The following is a 23029-nucleotide window of genomic DNA, read 5'->3' on the forward strand; positions in this document are numbered from 1 at the left end:
TGTCACGAAGAGGGAAATGAAAAGGCAGCGTTGCAGGGAACACAAGCAGTGTCCCCATTCTTTAATTGTGATGCTTTGCACGCAAGATGAGCTTGTTGGTAAACACATTACATGCGCAAAGAGCGCCTCTGGGCCCCGAGCAGCCTGGGCCAGTATAAAAGCCAGTCCAACAGCAGGCTTCCTCATCCACTTCTCTTGCCTTCTGCTCCTTGGTGAAGAAGGTGAGCTGCAACCGCCTTTGCCTTTTTCTTGTCTTTCTCCTTTTCCTCTTTGTCTTCCGGCCTCACCTGAGTCTTTGCCTCAGCACAGCTTTTGCTGAGAGCCTTGCTACTCGATCTGCTCCTGGTGTCCCTGTTCTTCTTGTTCTCCAGTGGGGGGAGGTGGGAGAAGGTCTTGGGCTTTCTTTGCAGGGAGGGGACCCTTGGGGACCAGGGCTCTTTAATCTCCCTTCCTCCCTGCTCCCCAGACTGTGCCTTTGCTCTTGCCGAGCAGGCTGTCAGGCTGCGCCTCACATGCTGCCTCTGCTTTCCCTGCCCTCTCTCCCAGGTGCACCTCCATCCCGCAGCCATGTCCTGCTACGATCTGTGCCGTCCCTGTGGCCCAACCCCGCTTGCCAACAGCTGCAACGAGCCCTGTGTCAGGCAGTGCCAGGACTCCCGGGTGGTGATCCAGCCCTCTCCCGTGGTGGTGACCCTGCCCGGACCCATCCTCAGCTCCTTCCCCCAGAACACCGCTGTGGGATCCACCACCTCCGCTGCTGTTGGCAGCATCCTGAGTGAGGAGGGAGTGCCCATCAACGCCGGGGGCTTTAACCTCTCCGGCCTTGGTGGCCGCTACTGTGGCAGAAGGTGCCTGCCCTGCTAAAGCCGGGCTGGACGTCCAGTGAGTGGTGCATCGACCAGGAAGCCCAAAGCCGGGTGCCGGACTGAGGATGGAGCTGCTGGCCAGGCATGGGTTGAGCACCCTCGTGCCCTCCCGCAAAGGAGGGAGGGAGGGAAGCAGGGTGCCAGCCTGTGCTGTCTGGAAAGACGGCCAGCTGTTGTCTTCTCCTTCGCCTGCTTTCTTCCCCGCATCATGAGTCCCTGTTGTCTCCTGCTGTCCTGTGCCATGGGTTCATCCTGAAGCAAGTTGAGAGGGGCCCTGCTCATCACCCTCTCCCCATGTGTGTGGGAGGAAGACGTGTGTCCCATTGCTGTGAAGGGGTGCCTGACTGTCAGCTGCCCTTGTAGCAGCCTGGACCGGGTCCCTTCCAGCACGCACAGCTTTGTTTCACTCTTTAGACTCATTAAAGTTTATGCTGCATTGTAGCTTGAGTCTCCTCATGTCCCTTCCCTCCTGGGATGGCCAGCCGAGCCGTCCAGGGGAAATGTTATACCGTGGAGGGGAAAAGGGTGGGTGGGTAAGGGCCAATGCTGCACCTCTCTCGTGCATGGAGGGGCTGAGTACCCTGATGGGCTATGGTCATTGGAAGAGACATGGGGCAGTGGAGGGGTGTGTGGTATTGCCTGAGTATGGAAAAGGTGGCCAGGAGCTCCCCTAAGGGACATGTGATCAACAAGCGAGGTTGGATACTGGCTTCCAGTTGATGAGGCAAGCCATCGACCTGCTGGAAGACATTTCTGTGCAGGCTAACAACCACCTGCCCAAGGCTGCGATCGCATGTTACCAGTTGCAACGTGTCCTTGCCCTTCTGTCCTCCAAGCACTTCTTCCAAACCCTGGAACTGGAGGGAGTCCCAAGGGAGTTGAAGGGACGGGTGGCAGCAAGGGCAACTCTGTATAAGGGAGATGTGAGCCCTCTGCTAGATTTTGGCACAATGGGGATGCGTTGATCATGGGTGAGTAAAATAGGTAGGGGAGGGGAATGGACACACAGGGATCGCCCAGCCTCGTTTGAAAGTGATGGGTAGCATTGCTGACGCGTCCTGGAAAGTCTGCAAAGTTCAAGAACGGAGCAGGAAAAGCATCTTTGCCCCCAGCGGAGCAGTCTTGTTGTGGTCAGAAGCATTAGGTGTTGTGGAGTCCTTCTGTGTGTGTCACTGTGTCCTGAAGGGACGTGAGTCTGGAGCAGATGTGCTGCAAATCCTCCAGAAACCCCACTCAGCTGCTGTGCAGGCTGTGCCTGGAGAGGTCCCAAGCAGTGATCCTTTTGTCCCTCCAACCGGGCCTCAAGCTGTGGAGTGGTACCCCGCCAGCTCTGTTCTCAGTCCCTCCTTCCCATGCCCTTGTCCTCCACAGGCAATGCTTTGGTCCTGCTGCTCTTGTCGTGCTTCTGGAGAGTAGGAGGCACCTCTTGTGCCGTGCTCCTCCGACTGTCCTTGCCAAGACTCGTGGAGCCTGCTTGCTGCTGAGCAGGGTTGGGTGTCCTGTGGAAATCCTGCCACGTATTTGGTCATGCCTGGTGTGGCAGCGGTCTGGATGGCCAAAGTAGAAGTTGCGGCAAAGACACAGAAGTTGTGGCAGGAAGAAGGACCGTGTATCGATGGGCCAGCATGTGCCTCGGTCACCGAGGTGCCTCCAACTTTGCCAGCGGTCTCCAGCAAAGAGTGTTGGGAGGGGAATAGCCTTCATTCTGAACCACTGGCAGTCTGCTGCTTAAGGCAGGTAGGGGTGAAGGAGAGAAAGAAGATGGCAAAAGAGGCAGGCAAACTTCTGCCGAGATCAAAGCTCAATCTCAGAGAGAGAGCCGAAAACCCAAGCGCAGGGGTGCCCTGCCTAGAAAGGCGATGCCTAATACAGCGTGAGTGAGCACGGCATGAGAGAGCGAGCGACTGATGGTGCCGACCCCTGCGTGTGGGTGTCCAGGCTGAAGCCTCAGGGTTAGGAGGAGACCTGCCCCATTCATCAGGAAACACTTTAAAGTGAGGCCCTGGAGGGCAAGGGACTAGCATCACCTGGCGGGGTGGGACACTCCTCATCACTGCCTGGGTCATCTGCCTGTGCTGACGTGTCATTTCCCCTGGAAACGTTTTGGCCTCTAATACTGTCACTTGAAAGGAGCCTGTGTGGCTGAACGGGCATGTCACGAAGAGGGAAATGAAAAGGCAGCGTTGCAGGGAACACAAGCAGTGTCCCCATTCTTTAATTGTGATGCTTTGCACGCAAGATGAGCTTGTTGGTAAACACATTACATGCGCAAAGAGCGCCTCTGGGCCCCGAGCAGTCTGGGCCAGTATAAAAGCCAGTCCAACAGCAGGCTTCCTCATCCACTTCTCTTGCCTTTTATATGTGACAAAGCCTTTCTAAAATCACCCGCAGCCCTTAGTCCTACGCACCGAGTCTTGCTGTGTCTCTCAGCAAACCCCTGCGATGCTTTCCATTGCTCCAGGACGTGTTTGGTGTGTGACAGATGCGCAAGGAGTTGTATCCCTTCATTTCTGCCCCCAGACTACCCTTCTGTGCCCCCAGGCCCCATTCTGAAATATTCAGCAATGTTGTCAGTGCTGCAGAGTCACTGCTTGGGAGTTTACATGGCCTGTGACATGGCCCATGACACTGAAGTGAGGGCACTTAACAAGTCCCTTGCGCACGGGGGGAAGGAAAGAAAGAAACCTGCAGGATGCAGCCATTGTGTCTTCCTGCCTTTCTGCCCTGAACTGCAAGACCACTGACATGAGGGAGGGATGCGACCTCCTCGCTTGTGACTGGAGTTGGCATGTGGTTGGTGTGGCCTACTCCACCTAGATGTGGTGCTTGCTCACGCCACAGGGGATGCAGGAGAGCACAAGCTGCCTACCTCTTCCTTCCACATCCTCTAGTCCTCCACAGGTGATGTTTTGCCCCGTGCTTCCCAGTCCTGCTTCACGTAGAGTGAGGGGCATCTCTTGTGCTGCCCCATATGCTGTGGGAACCCCCACGGTGCCTTTCCCCATAGCTAAAGCCCTGTCTTCCCTGAAAGACAGCTGCTGCTAGCAAAATCCCAGTGCCCTGCTGTGCAGGGAGGCCCTCAGGAAATGCACTCTCCATCAACACCCATAAGCCATGCTGAGCTGACAGCAGAAGCACGGTGGGGTGAAAACATTGTACCAGGGCGGGTAGAGAGCATCTGCGGCACGTGATCAGAGAGGGTAGGGTGCAGCAGGGCACTGGAGCCTTTGGGCAGACCCTCACCATAGGCGCGGACTGTGGGAGTATCAAGGTCTGGTAGGAGACTCTACCTGTGTATTTTCTGGGGCAGGGATGTGATTGAAAGGAGCCTTAGAAGAAAAGACAGATTTTGCACTTCTAAAAAGAATGGAAGCTTCCTTTCTTGAAGGAACAAGTTGTTCCCCCCGCATTGTTGACAGAGATGGAGCTGGTGTCCTGTGTCCCAGGTGCACGGGAGATTTCCTCTTCTTGCATACCAGTGGCCTGAATGCAGTAACAACGGGCCCAATGGCCCTGATGAGCCTCACCTGGGGTCTCTCATGCCTCCCCCTTCCCTGTGACCCAGGGCTCTATTTAAGCCCTGTCCTGAGCCAGCCCTTGGCCCTTTCTTCAGCTTGGTGGCAGGGGTGTATGCCTCCTGCCTGGGCCCTTAGTTGCCCACTGAATTCCCAGCCTCTGCTTGGGTCTGTCTGGTCATTATGGCCCTGGTCAGCAATCAGTGGGCTCTGTTGACCTGGGTTACCATCACTGGACCTGCTGCTGACCTGTGTGTGGGCTGACTGCCTGGCTTGATGTCAGTCTTGCTTCATCACCATGGACTGGATGGTTGAGTTGGACTCTGGGCTGCACCTGTCTACTGTCTCTGCATTTTCCTTGCTCAGGTAGTGTGCAATGGGGCCATTGCTAGTGAGGCTGCTGCCCTCCTGGCCTTGTAATCATGCTCATCTCCTGGCTCCCATCCTGCAGGGAGCAGCTGGCTCTCACTGAGCCCTGAGAGCATTTCTGTTTGGATGGACTTTAATGTCATCATCAGGTTAACACAGTGCACCTTCTAAGCTCTCTTCATCATCTTAAATGAGGAATTTGGCCTGGGCCTCTGTGATTAGAGAGTTGCCTGTCTCTGGTGGAGTCCCACACTAATTGGGGAAGGAGTTTTGTCCACCCTTTGCAATGAGAACCTGGCTGGGGTGGCAGAGGAGTGCAGGTGGTGCCCCAAGCAGGGCTTTCATTCCTCCTGGGGGCATTCAGCTCCTCTTCTGCCCCAGGAAATGCAGTGCAGAGCATTGACTCCTTCCCTTGGAATGCCTCTCTGGGGAGGTCCTGACACCTGCTGCTCTCTCCAGGCTGTCCTTGCTGGCACTGCCAGCCCTCACATGCTGCCGGGGATGGCTGTGTGTTGCATGGAAATCTTGCGGAGTGTTTGGAAACATGTGGGCTGTGCTGTCGGTATGTAGAGCCAAAGCAGAAGTTGAGGCATGGCCCATGGGGAGGAGGAAAGCTGATGCATTTGGTCGCCAGCATGTGCCTTTGTTAAGCTGGGACATCCCAGCTTAACAGGAGTGGTGAAGCAATACCTGGCTGCGGCAGAGCAACGTCCTTCTTTCTGAGACATGCCTGTGCTGGTGACTGGGGACCTCTAGGTGCTGCTGCTAGGGGCGAGAGGGAAAGCAGCCAGGCTTATTTCTCCAGAGAGCGGTGCTCGATAGCACAGAAGGGCTAAAGCCCAAGGGCAGAGCTGACGTGCTTGGAGAGCTGGGGCCTGAGACAGCCTGAGCTGGTCGATGGGGAAAGCTGAGGATGTGGCTGGCCCTCACATGGGAACCTTGTTGGAAGTCTGGCCATTAACGATAGGTTTGGAAGGAAATGAGGCCCCATATGTTAGGACAAAACCTCAGAACAAGCCCCAGGAAGGTGAGAGGCTGGCATCACCTGACAAGACTGGCCATCTCCTTCCCTTTGCCTCCATCTTCTTCCTTCACTTCTGTGTCCTTTCCCCTGGAAACGTTTTGGCCTCTAATACTGTCACCTGAAAGGAGCCTGTGTGGCTGAATGGGCATGTCACGAAGAGGGAAATGAAAAGGCAGCGTTGCAGGGAACACAAGCAGTGTCCCCATTTCTTTAATCGTGATGCTTTGCATGCAAGATGAGCTTGTTGGCAAACACATTACATGCGCAAAGAGTGCCTCTGGGCCCCGAGCAGCCTGGACCAGTATAAAAGCCAGTCCAACAGCAGGCTTCCTCATCCACTTCTCTTGCCTTCTGCTCCTTGGTGAAGAAGGTGAGCTGCAACTGCCTTTGCCTCACTCTCTTCTTTCTCTAGTTCTCTTCTTTGTCTTCTGGCCTTGGTAGAGATGTCGCTGAAAGCTGTGCTCCTCTGCCTTTTTTCCTGACTCTTGGCTCCTTGCCGCCAGCATGGGAGGTGGGAGAAGGTCTTGGGCTTTCTTTGCAGGGAGGGGACCCTTGGGGACCAGGGCTCTTTAATCTCCCTTCCTCCCTGCTCCCCAGACTGTGCCTTTGCTCTTGCCGAGCAGGCTGTCAGGCTGCGCCTCACATGCTGCCTCTGCTTTCCCTGCCCACTCTCCCAGGTGCACCTCCATCCCGCAGCCATGTCCTGCTACGATCTGTGCCGTCCCTGTGGCCCAACCCCGCTTGCCAACAGCTGCAACGAGCCCTGTGTCAGGCAGTGCCAGGACTCCCGGGTGGTGATCCAGCCCTCTCCCGTGGTGGTGACCCTGCCCGGACCCATCCTCAGCTCCTTCCCCCAGAACACCGCTGTGGGATCCACCACCTCCGCTGCTGTTGGCAGCATCCTGAGTGAGGAGGGAGTGCCCATCAACTCCGGGGGCTTTAACCTCTCCGGCCTTGGTGGCCGCTACTGTGGCAGAAGGTGCCTGCCCTGCTAAAGCCGGGCTGGACGTCCAGTGAGTGGTGCATCGACCAGGAAGCCCAAAGCCGGGTGCCGGACTGAGGATGGAGCTGCTGGCCAGGCATGGGTTGAGCACCCTCGTGCCCTCCCGCAAAGGAGGGAGGGAGGGAAGCAGGGTGCCAGCCTGTGCTGTCTGGAAAGACGGCCAGCTGTTGTCTTCTCCTTCGCCTGCTTTCTTCCCCGCATCATGAGTCCCTGTTGTCTCCTGCTGTCCTGTGCCATGGGTTCATCCTGAAGCAAGTTGAGAGGGGCCCTGCTCATCACCCTCTCCCCATGTGTGTGGGAGGAAGACGTGTGTCCCATTGCTGTGAAGGGGTGCCTGACTGTCAGCTGCCCTTGTAGCAGCCTGGACCGGGTCCCTTCCAGCACGCACAGCTTTGTTTCACTCTTTAGACTCATTAAAGTTTATGCTGCATTGTAGCTTGAGTCTCCTCATGTCCCTTCCCTCCTGGGATGGCCAGCCGAGCCATCCAGGGGAAATGTTATACCGTGGAGGGGAAAAGGGTGGGTGGGTAAGGGCCAATGCTGCACCTCTCTCGTGCATGGAGGGGCTGAGTACCCTGATGGGCTATGGTCATTGGAAGAGACATGGGGCAGTGGAGGGGTGTGTGGTATTGCCTGAGTATGGAAAAGGTGGCCAGGAGCTCCCCTAAGGGACATGTGATCAACAAGCGAGGTTGGATACTGGCTTCCAGTTGATGAGGCAAGCCATCGACCTGCTGGAAGACATTTCTGTGCAGGCTAACAACCACCTGCCCAAGGCTGCGATCGCATGTTACCAGTTGCAACGTGTCCTTGCCCTTCTGTCCTCCAAGCACTTCTTCCAAACCCTGGAACTGGAGGGAGTCCCAAGGGAGTTGAAGGGACGGGTGGCAGCAAGGGCAACTCTGTATAAGGGAGATGTGAGCCCTCTGCTAGATTTTGGCACAATGGGGATGCGTTGATCATGGGTGAGTAAAATAGGTAGGGGAGGGGAATGGACACACAGGGATCGCCCAGCCTCATTTGAAAGTGATGGGTAGCATTGCTGACGCGTCCTGGAAAGTCTGCAAAGTTCAAGAACGGAGCAGGAAAAGCATCTTTGCCCCCAGCGGAGCAGTCTTGTTGTGGTCAGAAGCATTAGGTGTTGTGGAGTCCTTCTGTGTGTGTCACTGTGTCCTGAAGGGACGTGAGTCTGGAGCAGATGTGCTGCAAATCCTCCAGAAACCCCACTCAGCTGCTGTGCAGGCTGTGCCTGGAGAGGTCCCAAGCAGTGATCCTTTTGTCCCTCCAACCGGGCCTCAAGCTGTGGAGTGGTACCCCGCCAGCTCTGTTCTCAGTCCCTCCTTCCCATGCCCTTGTCCTCCACAGGCAATGCTTTGGTCCTGCTGCTCTTGTCGTGCTTCTGGAGAGTAGGAGGCACCTCTTGTGCCGTGCTCCTCCGACTGTCCTTGCCAAGACTCGTGGAGCCTGCTTGCTGCTGAGCAGGGTTGGGTGTCCTGTGGAAATCCTGCCACGTATTTGGTCATGCCTGGTGTGGCAGCGGTCTGGATGGCCAAAGTAGAAGTTGCGGCAAAGACACAGAAGTTGTGGCAGGAAGAAGGACCGTGTATCGATGGGCCAGCATGTGCCTCGGTCACCGAGGTGCCTCCAACTTTGCCAGCGGTCTCCAGCAAAGAGTGTTGGGAGGGGAATAGCCTTCATTCTGAACCACTGGCAGTCTGCTGCTTAAGGCAGGTAGGGGTGAAGGAGAGAAAGAAGATGGCAAAAGAGGCAGGCAAACTTCTGCCGAGATCAAAGCTCAATCTCAGAGAGAGCGCCGAAAACCCAAGCGCAGGGGTGCCCTGCCTAGAAAGGCGATGCCTAATACAGCGTGAGTGAGCACGGCATGAGAGAGCGAGCGACTGATGGTGCCGACCCCTGCGTGTGGGTGTCCAGGCTGAAGCCTCAGGGTTAGGAGGAGACCTGCCCCATTCATCAGGAAACACTTTAAAGTGAGGCCCTGGAGGGCAAGGGACTAGCATCACCTGGCGGGGTGGGACACTCCTCATCACTGCCTGGGTCATCTGCCTGTGCTGACGTGTCATTTCCCCTGGAAACGTTTTGGCCTCTAATACTGTCACTTGAAAGGAGCCTGTGTGGCTGAACGGGCATGTCACGAAGAGGGAAATGAAAAGGCAGCGTTGCAGGGAACACAAGCAGTGTCCCCATTCTTTAATTGTGATGCTTTGCACGCAAGATGAGCTTGTTGGTAAACACATTACATGCGCAAAGAGCGCCTCTGGGCCCCGAGCAGTCTGGGCCAGTATAAAAGCCAGTCCAACAGCAGGCTTCCTCATCCACTTCTCTTGCCTTTTATATGTGACAAAGCCTTTCTAAAATCACCCGCAGCCCTTAGTCCTACGCACCGAGTCTTGCTGTGTCTCTCAGCAAACCCCTGCGATGCTTTCCATTGCTCCAGGACGTGTTTGGTGTGTGACAGATGCGCAAGGAGTTGTATCCCTTCATTTCTGCCCCCAGACTACCCTTCTGTGCCCCCAGGCCCCATTCTGAAATATTCAGCAATGTTGTCAGTGCTGCAGAGTCACTGCTTGGGAGTTTACATGGCCTGTGACATGGCCCATGACACTGAAGTGAGGGCACTTAACAAGTCCCTTGCGCACGGGGGGAAGGAAAGAAAGAAACCTGCAGGATGCAGCCATTGTGTCTTCCTGCCTTTCTGCCCTGAACTGCAAGACCACTGACATGAGGGAGGGATGCGACCTCCTCGCTTGTGACTGGAGTTGGCATGTGGTTGGTGTGGCCTACTCCACCTAGATGTGGTGCTTGCTCACGCCACAGGGGATGCAGGAGAGCACAAGCTGCCTACCTCTTCCTTCCACATCCTCTAGTCCTCCACAGGTGATGTTTTGCCCCGTGCTTCCCAGTCCTGCTTCACGTAGAGTGAGGGGCATCTCTTGTGCTGCCCCATATGCTGTGGGAACCCCCACGGTGCCTTTCCCCATAGCTAAAGCCCTGTCTTCCCTGAAAGACAGCTGCTGCTAGCAAAATCCCAGTGCCCTGCTGTGCAGGGAGGCCCTCAGGAAATGCACTCTCCATCAACACCCATAAGCCATGCTGAGCTGACAGCAGAAGCACGGTGGGGTGAAAACATTGTACCAGGGCGGGTAGAGAGCATCTGCGGCACGTGATCAGAGAGGGTAGGGTGCAGCAGGGCACTGGAGCCTTTGGGCAGACCCTCACCATAGGCGCGGACTGTGGGAGTATCAAGGTCTGGTAGGAGACTCTACCTGTGTATTTTCTGGGGCAGGGATGTGATTGAAAGGAGCCTTAGAAGAAAAGACAGATTTTGCACTTCTAAAAAGAATGGAAGCTTCCTTTCTTGAAGGAACAAGTTGTTCCCCCCGCATTGTTGACAGAGATGGAGCTGGTGTCCTGTGTCCCAGGTGCACGGGAGATTTCCTCTTCTTGCATACCAGTGGCCTGAATGCAGTAACAACGGGCCCAATGGCCCTGATGAGCCTCACCTGGGGTCTCTCATGCCTCCCCCTTCCCTGTGACCCAGGGCTCTATTTAAGCCCTGTCCTGAGCCAGCCCTTGGCCCTTTCTTCAGCTTGGTGGCAGGGGTGTATGCCTCCTGCCTGGGCCCTTAGTTGCCCACTGAATTCCCAGCCTCTGCTTGGGTCTGTCTGGTCATTATGGCCCTGGTCAGCAATCAGTGGGCTCTGTTGACCTGGGTTACCATCACTGGACCTGCTGCTGACCTGTGTGTGGGCTGACTGCCTGGCTTGATGTCAGTCTTGCTTCATCACCATGGACTGGATGGTTGAGTTGGACTCTGGGCTGCACCTGTCTACTGTCTCTGCATTTTCCTTGCTCAGGTAGTGTGCAATGGGGCCATTGCTAGTGAGGCTGCTGCCCTCCTGGCCTTGTAATCATGCTCATCTCCTGGCTCCCATCCTGCAGGGAGCAGCTGGCTCTCACTGAGCCCTGAGAGCATTTCTGTTTGGATGGACTTTAATGTCATCATCAGGTTAACACAGTGCACCTTCTAAGCTCTCTTCATCATCTTAAATGAGGAATTTGGCCTGGGCCTCTGTGATTAGAGAGTTGCCTGTCTCTGGTGGAGTCCCACACTAATTGGGGAAGGAGTTTTGTCCACCCTTTGCAATGAGAACCTGGCTGGGGTGGCAGAGGAGTGCAGGTGGTGCCCCAAGCAGGGCTTTCATTCCTCCTGGGGGCATTCAGCTCCTCTTCTGCCCCAGGAAATGCAGTGCAGAGCATTGACTCCTTCCCTTGGAATGCCTCTCTGGGGAGGTCCTGACACCTGCTGCTCTCTCCAGGCTGTCCTTGCTGGCACTGCCAGCCCTCACATGCTGCCGGGGATGGCTGTGTGTTGCATGGAAATCTTGCGGAGTGTTTGGAAACATGTGGGCTGTGCTGTCGGTATGTAGAGCCAAAGCAGAAGTTGAGGCATGGCCCATGGGGAGGAGGAAAGCTGATGCATTTGGTCGCCAGCATGTGCCTTTGTTAAGCTGGGACATCCCAGCTTAACAGGAGTGGTGAAGCAATACCTGGCTGCGGCAGAGCAACGTCCTTCTTTCTGAGACATGCCTGTGCTGGTGACTGGGGACCTCTAGGTGCTGCTGCTAGGGGCGAGAGGGAAAGCAGCCAGGCTTATTTCTCCAGAGAGCGGTGCTCGATAGCACAGAAGGGCTAAAGCCCAAGGGCAGAGCTGACGTGCTTGGAGAGCTGGGGCCTGAGACAGCCTGAGCTGGTCGATGGGGAAAGCTGAGGATGTGGCTGGCCCTCACATGGGAACCTTGTTGGAAGTCTGGCCATTAACGATAGGTTTGGAAGGAAATGAGGCCCCATATGTTAGGACAAAACCTCAGAACAAGCCCCAGGAAGGTGAGAGGCTGGCATCACCTGACAAGACTGGCCATCTCCTTCCCTTTGCCTCCATCTTCTTCCTTCACTTCTGTGTCCTTTCCCCTGGAAACGTTTTGGCCTCTAATACTGTCACCTGAAAGGAGCCTGTGTGGCTGAATGGGCATGTCACGAAGAGGGAAATGAAAAGGCAGCGTTGCAGGGAACACAAGCAGTGTCCCCATTTCTTTAATCGTGATGCTTTGCATGCAAGATGAGCTTGTTGGCAAACACATTACATGCGCAAAGAGTGCCTCTGGGCCCCGAGCAGCCTGGACCAGTATAAAAGCCAGTCCAACAGCAGGCTTCCTCATCCACTTCTCTTGCCTTCTGCTCCTTGGTGAAGAAGGTGAGCTGCAACCACCTTTGCCTCACTCTCTTCTTTCTCTAGTTCTCTTCTTTGTCTTCTGGCCTTGGTAGAGATGTTGCTGAAAGCTGTGCTCCTCTGCCTTTTTTCCTGACTCTTGGCTCCTTGCCGCCAGCATGGGAGGTGGGAGAAGGTCTTGGGCTTTCTTTGCAGGGAGGGGACCCTTGGGGACCAGGGCTCTTTAATCTCCTTTCCTCCCTGCTCCCCAGACTGTGCCTTTGCTCTTGCCGAGCAGGCTGTCAGGCTGCGCCTCACATGCTGCCTCTGCTTTCCCTGCCCACTCTCCCAGGTGCACCTCCATCCCGCAGCCATGTCCTGCTACGATCTGTGCCGTCCCTGTGGCCCAACCCCGCTTGCCAACAGCTGCAACGAGCCCTGTGTCAGGCAGTGCCAGGACTCCCGGGTGGTGATCCAGCCCTCTCCCGTGGTGGTGACCCTGCCCGGACCCATCCTCAGCTCCTTCCCCCAGAACACTGCTGTGGGATCCACCACCTCCGCTGCTGTTGGCAGCATCCTGAGTGAGGAGGGAGTGCCCATCAACGCCGGGGGCTTTAACCTCTCCGGCCTTGGTGGCCGCTACTGTGGCAGAAGGTGCCTGCCCTGCTAAAGCCGGGCTGGACGTCCAGTGAGTGGTGCATCGACCAGGAAGCCCAAAGCCGGGTGCCGGACTGAGGATGGAGCTGCTGGCCAGGCATGGGTTGAGCACCCTCGTGCCCTCCCGCAAAGGAGGGAGGGAGGGAAGCAGGGTGCCAGCCTGTGCTGTCTGGAAAGACGGCCAGCTGTTGTCTTCTCCTTCGCCTGCTTTCTTCCCCGCATCATGAGTCCCTGTTGTCTCCTGCTGTCCTGTGCCATGGGTTCATCCTGAAGCAAGTTGAGAGGGGCCCTGCTCATCACCCTCTCCCCATGTGTGTGGGAGGAAGACGTGTGTCCCATTGCTGTGAAGGGGTGCCTGACTGTCAGCTGCCCTTGTAGCAGCCTGGACCGGGTCCCTTCCAGCACGCACAGCTTTGTTTCACTCTTTAGACTCATTAAAGTTTATGCTGCATTGTAGCTTGAGTCTCCTCATGTCCCTTCCCTCCTGGGATGGCCAGCCGAGCCATCCAGGGGAAATGTTATACCGTGGAGGGGAAAAGGGTGGGTGGGTAAGGGCCAATGCTGCACCTCTCTCGTGCATGGAGGGGCTGAGTACCCTGATGGGCTATGGTCATTGGAAGAGACATGGGGCAGTGGAGGGGTGTGTGGTATTGCCTGAGTATGGAAAAGGTGGCCAGGAGCTCCCCTAAGGGACATGTGATCAACAAGCGAGGTTGGATACTGGCTTCCAGTTGATGAGGCAAGCCATCGACCTGCTGGAAGACATTTCTGTGCAGGCTAACAACCACCTGCCCAAGGCTGCGATCGCATGTTACCAGTTGCAACGTGTCCTTGCCCTTCTGTCCTCCAAGCACTTCTTCCAAACCCTGGAACTGGAGGGAGTCCCAAGGGAGTTGAAGGGACGGGTGGCAGCAAGGGCAACTCTGTATAAGGGAGATGTGAGCCCTCTGCTAGATTTTGGCACAATGGGGATGCGTTGATCATGGGTGAGTAAAATAGGTAGGGGAGGGGAATGGACACACAGGGATCGCCCAGCCTCATTTGAAAGTGATGGGTAGCATTGCTGACGCGTCCTGGAAAGTCTGCAAAGTTCAAGAACGGAGCAGGAAAAGCATCTTTGCCCCCAGCGGAGCAGTCTTGTTGTGGTCAGAAGCATTAGGTGTTGTGGAGTCCTTCTGTGTGTGTCACTGTGTCCTGAAGGGACGTGAGTCTGGAGCAGATGTGCTGCAAATCCTCCAGAAACCCCACTCAGCTGCTGTGCAGGCTGTGCCTGGAGAGGTCCCAAGCAGTGATCCTTTTGTCCCTCCAACCGGGCCTCAAGCTGTGGAGTGGTACCCCGCCAGCTCTGTTCTCAGTCCCTCCTTCCCATGCCCTTGTCCTCCACAGGCAATGCTTTGGTCCTGCTGCTCTTGTCGTGCTTCTGGAGAGTAGGAGGCACCTCTTGTGCCGTGCTCCTCCGACTGTCCTTGCCAAGACTCGTGGAGCCTGCTTGCTGCTGAGCAGGGTTGGGTGTCCTGTGGAAATCCTGCCACGTATTTGGTCATGCCTGGTGTGGCAGCGGTCTGGATGGCCAAAGTAGAAGTTGCGGCAAAGACACAGAAGTTGTGGCAGGAAGAAGGACCGTGTATCGATGGGCCAGCATGTGCCTCGGTCACCGAGGTGCCTCCAACTTTGCCAGCGGTCTCCAGCAAAGAGTGTTGGGAGGGGAATAGCCTTCATTCTGAACCACTGGCAGTCTGCTGCTTAAGGCAGGTAGGGGTGAAGGAGAGAAAGAAGATGGCAAAAGAGGCAGGCAAACTTCTGCCGAGATCAAAGCTCAATCTCAGAGAGAGAGCCGAAAACCCAAGCGCAGGGGTGCCCTGCCTAGAAAGGCGATGCCTAATACAGCGTGAGTGAGCACGGCATGAGAGAGCGAGCGACTGATGGTGCCGACCCCTGCGTGTGGGTGTCCAGGCTGAAGCCTCAGGGTTAGGAGGAGACCTGCCCCATTCATCAGGAAACACTTTAAAGTGAGGCCCTGGAGGGCAAGGGACTAGCATCACCTGGCGGGGTGGGACACTCCTCATCACTGCCTGGGTCATCTGCCTGTGCTGACGTGTCATTTCCCCTGGAAACGTTTTGGCCTCTAATACTGTCACTTGAAAGGAGCCTGTGTGGCTGAACGGGCATGTCACGAAGAGGGAAATGAAAAGGCAGCGTTGCAGGGAACACAAGCAGTGTCCCCATTCTTTAATTGTGATGCTTTGCACGCAAGATGAGCTTGTTGGTAAACACATTACATGCGCAAAGAGCGCCTCTGGGCCCCGAGCAGTCTGGGCCAGTATAAAAGCCAGTCCAACAGCAGGCTTCCTCATCCACTTCTCTTGCCTTTTACATGTGACAAAGCCTTTCCAAAGTCACCCGCAGCCCTTAGTCCTACGCACCGAGTCTTGCTGTGTCTCTCAGCAAACCCCTGCGATGCTTTCCATTGCTCCAGGACGTGTTTGGTGTGTGACAGATGCGCAAGGAGTTGTATCCCTTCATTTCTGCCCCCAGACTACCCTTCTGTGCCCCCAGGCCCCATTCTGAAATATTCAGCAATGTTGTCAGTGCTGCAGAGTCACTGCTTGGGAGTTTACATGGCCTGTGACATGGCCCATGACACTGAAGTGAGGGCACTTAACAAGTCCCTTGCGCACGGGGGGAAGGAAAGAAAGAAACCTGCAGGATGCAGCCATTGTGTCTTCCTGCCTTTCTGCCCTGAACTGCAAGACCACTGACATGAGGGAGGGATGCGACCTCCTCGCTTGTGACTGGAGTTGGCATGTGGTTGGTGTGGCCTACTCCACCTAGATGTGGTGCTTGCTCACGCCACAGGGGATGCAGGAGAGCACAAGCTGCCTACCTCTTCCTTCCACATCCTCTAGTCCTCCACAGGTGATGTTTTGCCCCGTGCTTCCCAGTCCTGCTTCACGTAGAGTGAGGGGCATCTCTTGTGCTGCCCCATATGCTGTGGGAACCCCCACGGTGCCTTTCCCCATAGCTAAAGCCCTGTCTTCCCTGAAAGACAGCTGCTGCTAGCAAAATCCCAGTGCCCTGCTGTGCAGGGAGGCCCTCAGGAAATGCACTCTCCATCAACACCCATAAGCCATGCTGAGCTGACAGCAGAAGCACGGTGGGGTGAAAACATTGTACCAGGGCGGGTAGAGAGCATCTGCGGCACGTGATCAGAGAGGGTAGGGTGCAGCAGGGCACTGGAGCCTTTGGGCAGACCCTCACCATAGGCGCGGACTGTGGGAGTATCAAGGTCTGGTAGGAGACTCTACCTGTGTATTTTCTGGGGCAGGGATGTGATTGAAAGGAGCCTTAGAAGAAAAGACAGATTTTGCACTTCTAAAAAGAATGGAAGCTTCCTTTCTTGAAGGAACAAGTTGTTCCCCCCGCATTGTTGACAGAGATGGAGCTGGTGTCCTGTGTCCCAGGTGCACGGGAGATTTCCTCTTCTTGCATACCAGTGGCCTGAATGCAGTAACAACGGGCCCAATGGCCCTGATGAGCCTCACCTGGGGTCTCTCATGCCTCCCCCTTCCCTGTGACCCAGGGCTCTATTTAAGCCCTGTCCTGAGCCAGCCCTTGGCCCTTTCTTCAGCTTGGTGGCAGGGGTGTATGCCTCCTGCCTGGGCCCTTAGTTGCCCACTGAATTCCCAGCCTCTGCTTGGGTCTGTCTGGTCATTATGGCCCTGGTCAGCAATCAGTGGGCTCTGTTGACCTGGGTTACCATCACTGGACCTGCTGCTGACCTGTGTGTGGGCTGACTGCCTGGCTTGATGTCAGTCTTGCTTCATCACCATGGACTGGATGGTTGAGTTGGACTCTGGGCTGCACCTGTCTACTGTCTCTGCATTTTCCTTGCTCAGGTAGTGTGCAATGGGGCCATTGCTAGTGAGGCTGCTGCCCTCCTGGCCTTGTAATCATGCTCATCTCCTGGCTCCCATCCTGCAGGGAGCAGCTGGCTCTCACTGAGCCCTGAGAGCATTTCTGTTTGGATGGACTTTAATGTCATCATCAGGTTAACACAGTGCACCTTCTAAGCTCTCTTCATCATCTTAAATGAGGAATTTGGCCTGGGCCTCTGTGATTAGAGAGTTGCCTGTCTCTGGTGGAGTCCCACACTAATTGGGGAAGGAGTTTTGTCCACCCTTTGCAATGAGAACCTGGCTGGGGTGGCAGAGGAGTGCAGGTGGTGCCCCAAGCAGGGCTTTCATTCCTCCTGGGGGCATTCAGCTCCTCTTCTGCCCCAGGAAATGCAGTGCAGAGCATTGACTCCTTCCCTTGGAATGCCTCTCTGGGGAGGTCCTGACACCTGCTGCTCTCTCCAGGCTGTCCTTGCTGGCACTGCCAGCCCTCACATGCTGCCGGGGATGGCTGTGTGTTGCATGGAAATCTTGCGGAGTGTTTGGAAACATGTGGGCTGTGCTGTCGGTATGTAGAGCCAAAGCAGAAGTTGAGGCATGGCCCATGGGGAGGAGGAAAGCTGATGCATTTGGTCGCCAGCATGTGCCTTTGTTAAGCTGGGACATCCCAGCTTAACAGGAGTGGTGAAGCAATACCTGGCTGCGGCAGAGCAACGTCCTTCTTTCTGAGACATGCCTGTGCTGGTGACTGGGGACCTCTAGGTGCTGCTGCTAGGGGCGAGAGGGAAAGCAGCCAGGCTTATTTCTCCAGAGAGCGGTGCTCGATAGCACAGAAGGGCTAAAGCCCAAGGGCAGAGCTGACGTGCTTGGAGAGCTGGGGCCTGAGACAGCCTGAGCTGGTCGATGGGGAAAGCTGAGGATGTGGCTGGCCCTCACATGGGAACCTTGTTGGAAGTCTGGCCATTAACGATAGGTTTGGAAGGAAATGAGGCCCCATATGTTAGGACAAAACCTCAGAACAAGCCCCAGGAAGGTGAGAGGCTGGCATCACCTGACAAGACTGGCCATCTCCTTCCCTTTGCCTCCATCTTCTTCCTTCACTTCTGTGTCCTTTCCCCTGGAAACGTTTTGGCCTCTAATACTGTCACCTGAAAGGAGCCTGTGTGGCTGAATGGGCATGTCACGAAGAGGGAAATGAAAAGGCAGCGTTGCAGGGAACACAAGCAGTGTCCCCATTTCTTTAATCGTGATGCTTTGCATGCAAGATGAGCTTGTTGGCAAACACATTACATGCGCAAAGAGTGCCTCTGGGCCCCGAGCAGCCTGGACCAGTATAAAAGCCAGTCCAACAGCAGGCTTCCTCATCCACTTCTCTTGCCTTCCGCTCCTTGGTGAAGAAGGTGAGCTGCAACCACCTTTGCCTCACTCTCTTCTTTCTCTAGTTCTCTTCTTTGTCTTCTGGCCTTGGTAGAGATGTCGCTGAAAGCTGTGCTCCTCTGCCTTTTTTCCTGACTCTTGGCTCCTTGCCGCCAGCATGGGAGGTGGGAGAAGGTCTTGGGCTTTCTTTGCAGGGAGGGGACCCTTGGGGACCAGGGCTCTTTAATCTCCCTTCCTCCCTGCTCCCCAGACTGTGCCTTTGCTCTTGCCGAGCAGGCTGTCAGGCTGCGCCTCACATGCTGCCTCTGCTTTCCCTGCCCACTCTCCCAGGTGCACCTCCATCCCGCAGCCATGTCCTGCTACGATCTGTGCCGTCCCTGTGGCCCAACCCCGCTTGCCAACAGCTGCAACGAGCCCTGTGTCAGGCAGTGCCAGGACTCCCGGGTGGTGATCCAGCCCTCTCCCGTGGTGGTGACCCTGCCCGGACCCATCCTCAGCTCCTTCCCCCAGAACACCGCTGTGGGATCCACCACCTCCGCTGCTGTTGGCAGCATCCTGAGTGAGGAGGGAGTGCCCATCAACGCCGGGGGCTTTAACCTCTCCGGCCTTGGTGGCCGCTACTGTGGCAGAAGGTGCCTGCCCTGCTAAAGCCGGGCTGGACGTCCAGTGAGTGGTGCATCGACCAGGAAGCCCAAAGCCGGGTGCCGGACTGAGGATGGAGCTGCTGGCCAGGCATGGGTTGAGCACCCTCGTGCCCTCCCGCAAAGGAGGGAGGGAGGGAAGCAGGGTGCCAGCCTGTGCTGTCTGGAAAGACGGCCAGCTGTTGTCTTCTCCTTCGCCTGCTTTCTTCCCCGCATCATGAGTCCCTGTTGTCTCCTGCTGTCCTGTGCCATGGGTTCATCCTGAAGCAAGTTGAGAGGGGCCCTGCTCATCACCCTCTCCCCATGTGTGTGGGAGGAAGACGTGTGTCCCATTGCTGTGAAGGGGTGCCTGACTGTCAGCTGCCCTTGTAGCAGCCTGGACCGGGTCCCTTCCAGCACGCACAGCTTTGTTTCACTCTTTAGACTCATTAAAGTTTATGCTGCATTGTAGCTTGAGTCTCCTCATGTCCCTTCCCTCCTGGGATGGCCAGCCGAGCCGTCCAGGGGAAATGTTATACCGTGGAGGGGAAAAGGGTGGGTGGGTAAGGGCCAATGCTGCACCTCTCTCGTGCATGGAGGGGCTGAGTACCCTGATGGGCTATGGTCATTGGAAGAGACATGGGGCAGTGGAGGGGTGTGTGGTATTGCCTGAGTATGGAAAAGGTGGCCAGGAGCTCCCCTAAGGGACATGTGATCAACAAGCGAGGTTGGATACTGGCTTCCAGTTGATGAGGCAAGCCATCGACCTGCTGGAAGACATTTCTGTGCAGGCTAACAACCACCTGCCCAAGGCTGCGATCGCATGTTACCAGTTGCAACGTGTCCTTGCCCTTCTGTCCTCCAAGCACTTCTTCCAAACCCTGGAACTGGAGGGAGTCCCAAGGGAGTTGAAGGGACGGGTGGCAGCAAGGGCAACTCTGTATAAGGGAGATGTGAGCCCTCTGCTAGATTTTGGCACAATGGGGATGCGTTGATCATGGGTGAGTAAAATAGGTAGGGGAGGGGAATGGACACACAGGGATCGCCCAGCCTCATTTGAAAGTGATGGGTAGCATTGCTGACGCGTCCTGGAAAGTCTGCAAAGTTCAAGAACGGAGCAGGAAAAGCATCTTTGCCCCCAGCGGAGCAGTCTTGTTGTGGTCAGAAGCATTAGGTGTTGTGGAGTCCTTCTGTGTGTGTCACTGTGTCCTGAAGGGACGTGAGTCTGGAGCAGATGTGCTGCAAATCCTCCAGAAACCCCACTCAGCTGCTGTGCAGGCTGTGCCTGGAGAGGTCCCAAGCAGTGATCCTTTTGTCCCTCCAACCGGGCCTCAAGCTGTGGAGTGGTACCCCGCCAGCTCTGTTCTCAGTCCCTCCTTCCCATGCCCTTGTCCTCCACAGGCAATGCTTTGGTCCTGCTGCTCTTGTCGTGCTTCTGGAGAGTAGGAGGCACCTCTTGTGCCGTGCTCCTCCGACTGTCCTTGCCAAGACTCGTGGAGCCTGCTTGCTGCTGAGCAGGGTTGGGTGTCCTGTGGAAATCCTGCCACGTATTTGGTCATGCCTGGTGTGGCAGCGGTCTGGATGGCCAAAGTAGAAGTTGCGGCAAAGACACAGAAGTTGTGGCAGGAAGAAGGACCGTGTATCGATGGGCCAGCATGTGCCTCGGTCACCGAGGTGCCTCCAACTTTGCCAGCGGTCTCCAGCAAAGAGTGTTGGGAGGGGAATAGCCTTCATTCTGAACCACTGGCAGTCTGCTGCTTAAGGCAGGTAGGGGTGAAGGAGAGAAAGAAGATGGCAAAAGAGGCAGGCAAACTTCTGCCGAGATCAAAGCTCAATCTCAGAGAGAGAGCCGAAAACCCAAGCGCAGGGGTGCCCTGCCTAGAAAGGCGATGCCTAATACAGCGTGAGTGAGCACGGCATGAGAGAGCGAGCGACTGATGGTGCCGACCCCTGCGTGTGGGTGTCCAGGCTGAAGCCTCAGGGTTAGGAGGAGACCTGCCCCATTCATCAGGAAACACTTTAAAGTGAGGCCCTGGAGGGCAAGGGACTAGCATCACCTGGCGGGGTGGGACACTCCTCATCACTGCCTGGGTCATCTGCCTGTGCTGACGTGTCATTTCCCCTGGAAACGTTTTGGCCTCTAATACTGTCACTTGAAAGGAGCCTGTGTGGCTGAACGGGCATGTCACGAAGAGGGAAATGAAAAGGCAGCGTTGCAGGGAACACAAGCAGTGTCCCCATTCTTTAATTGTGATGCTTTGCACGCAAGATGAGCTTGTTGGTAAACACATTACATGCGCAAAGAGCGCCTCTGGGCCCCGAGCAGCCTGGGCCAGTATAAAAGCCAGTCCAACAGCAGGCTTCCTCATCCACTTCTCTTGCCTTCTGCTCCTTGGTGAAGAAGGTGAGCTGCAACCGCCTTTGCCTTTTTCTTGTCTTTCTCCTTTTCCTCTTTGTCTTCCGGCCTCACCTGAGTCTTTGCCTCAGCACAGCTTTTGCTGAGAGCCTTGCTACTCGATCTGCTCCTGGTGTCCCTGTTCTTCTTGTTCTCCAGTGGGGGGAGGTGGGAGAAGGTCTTGGGCTTTCTTTGCAGGGAGGGGACCCTTGGGGACCAGGGCTCTTTAATCTCCTTTCCTCCCTGCTCCCCAGACTGTGCCTTTGCTCTTGCCGAGCAGGCTGTCAGGCTGCGCCTCATATGCTGCCTCTGCTTTCCCTGCCCTCTCTCCCAGGTGCACCTCCATCCCGCAGCCATGTCCTGCTACGATCTGTGCCGTCCCTGTGGCCCAACCCCGCTTGCCAACAGCTGCAACGAGCCCTGTGTCAGGCAGTGCCAGGACTCCCGGGTGGTGATCCAGCCCTCTCCCGTGGTGGTGACCCTGCCCGGACCCATCCTCAGCTCCTTCCCCCAGAACACCGCTGTGGGATCCACCACCTCCGCTGCTGTTGGCAGCATCCTGAGTGAGGAGGGAGTGCCCATCAACGCCGGGGGCTTTAACCTCTCCGGCCTTGGTGGCCGCTACTGTGGCAGAAGGTGCCTGCCCTGCTAAAGCCGGGCTGGACGTCCAGTGAGTGGTGCATCAACCAGGAAGCCCAAAGCCGGGTGCCGGACTGAGGATGGAGCTGCTGGCCAGGCATGGGTTGAGCACCCTCGTGCCCTCCCGCAAAGGAGGGAGGGAGGGAAGCAAGGTGCCAGCCTGTGCTATCTGGACACGTTGCCAACATAAGTCTTGTTCCTGAAATTCCTGCTTTTGATGACTTGTGTTCGTGATTTTGAATTTGCTATTGACTTGGTATAATGCTGTTCTTTTAAGTGGTCAGTGGATGGGTTTTATTCAGGAATTAAGGAAAAGCAGAGTCATGCTTGCTGTATTTCAGTTGGAAAGTTTTAAATGGCCTCGTTCCGTTATATCAATATATATATTCCCTTTGTTTTCAGAATAGTACTTGACTTTGGGTCATTAAACTGAGCTTGCATCTGAATTTGAGTTTCACTGTGGTTTTCTTCTCCCTTTTTTGTCCCTTTGGGAAGGATGTGTTAGGATATGGAAAAATCTATGCAGAGTACCTTTTCAGTGGAAGGTGCTTATTGAGTAGTCACCACAAGTAACCTGATAAAAATAATTTTTGTTTTTTACACTCTTGTGATGCATTGAACAGGTTTACTTATATATTTCTTTTGTTAGTTTGTTTCCAAAACTTTTTCCACATCTGTGTGTTAAAGTACAATTGTGATATTTCAGGTTGGGAGCTTTTTGATATTATCACTTATTTTGCTTCTTTGAAACTCTGAGAATTTGAAAGTGCAGAATAAGATTTTCAGAAGCAGTATTTGGGTCTCTATTTTCCATTAGACTGAATAATACCAGACTCTGAAGCTTTAACCATGACACACTTTGAGTGATCTTGACTCAAGACTTCAAATGTGAAGTGAGTGTTCAAATCTCATCAGAGTAATAAGAGTCTTTATATGATGGTATCATTATTAAATTTTCTGATGGGCTTTGATGTCCTTTTTCAAACCTTGAACAAAATCCATTAAATCTTATTCCTTACCTAATCCACACAAGAACTCTGATAATATAGATGAAAAATTACATGATTGAAGAAGTAGACAAATTACCATAGGTATTTCCCTTAAGAACAGTTTGGTTTTAATCCTGTTACTCACCATCTAGGAATTTTCTCAAAGATGTTAAAACTCAGCACATGTTGCAACTAAGATATCGAAGAATAATAAAGAATACCCTTGTCTGTAGGTACGTAAACTTTGAGAACTTTATGCAAGTTTTTAATTGTATTGACTCCTTTGCTTTCTGGCTGGAGCTATGTGGGGTCTGGCAGGACGTAGCACAGGAAAGCAATAAGAATGAGAGCTGTGTAATTTCTGATGACTTTATACCTTGTGCAGGGTTTTCTTCTCTAGAGCCCACTAAAATCTATTTGAAAATTGAAGTATCATAGTGCTGAGATAGAAATAG

The 23029-nt window shown here is 54.9% G+C and overlaps 3 protein-coding genes and 2 pseudogenes across 3 annotated transcripts; all 5 read left to right on the forward strand.

The window, feature by feature from the left end:
- The first annotated feature begins 111 nt into the window (after positions 1-111).
- LOC128146244 (feather beta keratin-like) lies at positions 112-864 on the forward strand (annotated as a pseudogene).
- A 5212-nt stretch (positions 865-6076) lies between these two features.
- LOC128146207 (feather beta keratin) lies at positions 6077-6769 on the forward strand. Its single transcript, XM_052797387.1, has 2 exons — positions 6077-6137; positions 6465-6769. Exon 2 carries the CDS (start codon positions 6473-6475, stop codon positions 6767-6769), a length of 297 nt encoding a protein of 98 aa, XP_052653347.1. The 5' UTR covers positions 6077-6137; positions 6465-6472.
- A 5212-nt stretch (positions 6770-11981) lies between these two features.
- On the forward strand, positions 11982-12674 carry LOC128145968 (feather beta keratin-like). Its single transcript, XM_052796850.1, has 2 exons — positions 11982-12042; positions 12370-12674. The coding sequence occupies exon 2, from the start codon at positions 12378-12380 to the stop codon at positions 12672-12674; it is 297 nt and encodes a 98-aa protein (XP_052652810.1). The 5' UTR covers positions 11982-12042; positions 12370-12377.
- A 5212-nt stretch (positions 12675-17886) lies between these two features.
- On the forward strand, positions 17887-18579 carry LOC128145969 (feather beta keratin-like). Its single transcript, XM_052796851.1, has 2 exons — positions 17887-17947; positions 18275-18579. The coding sequence occupies exon 2, from the start codon at positions 18283-18285 to the stop codon at positions 18577-18579; it is 297 nt and encodes a 98-aa protein (XP_052652811.1). The 5' UTR covers positions 17887-17947; positions 18275-18282.
- Positions 18580-20845: 2266 nt separating this feature from the next.
- Positions 20846-21598, forward strand: LOC128146179 (feather beta keratin-like; annotated as a pseudogene).
- The last annotated feature ends 1431 nt before the right edge of the window (positions 21599-23029 follow it).

Source organism: Harpia harpyja, chromosome 9, assembly GCF_026419915.1.
Source record: "Harpia harpyja isolate bHarHar1 chromosome 9, bHarHar1 primary haplotype, whole genome shotgun sequence".
NCBI lineage: Eukaryota > Metazoa > Chordata > Aves > Accipitriformes > Accipitridae > Harpia > Harpia harpyja.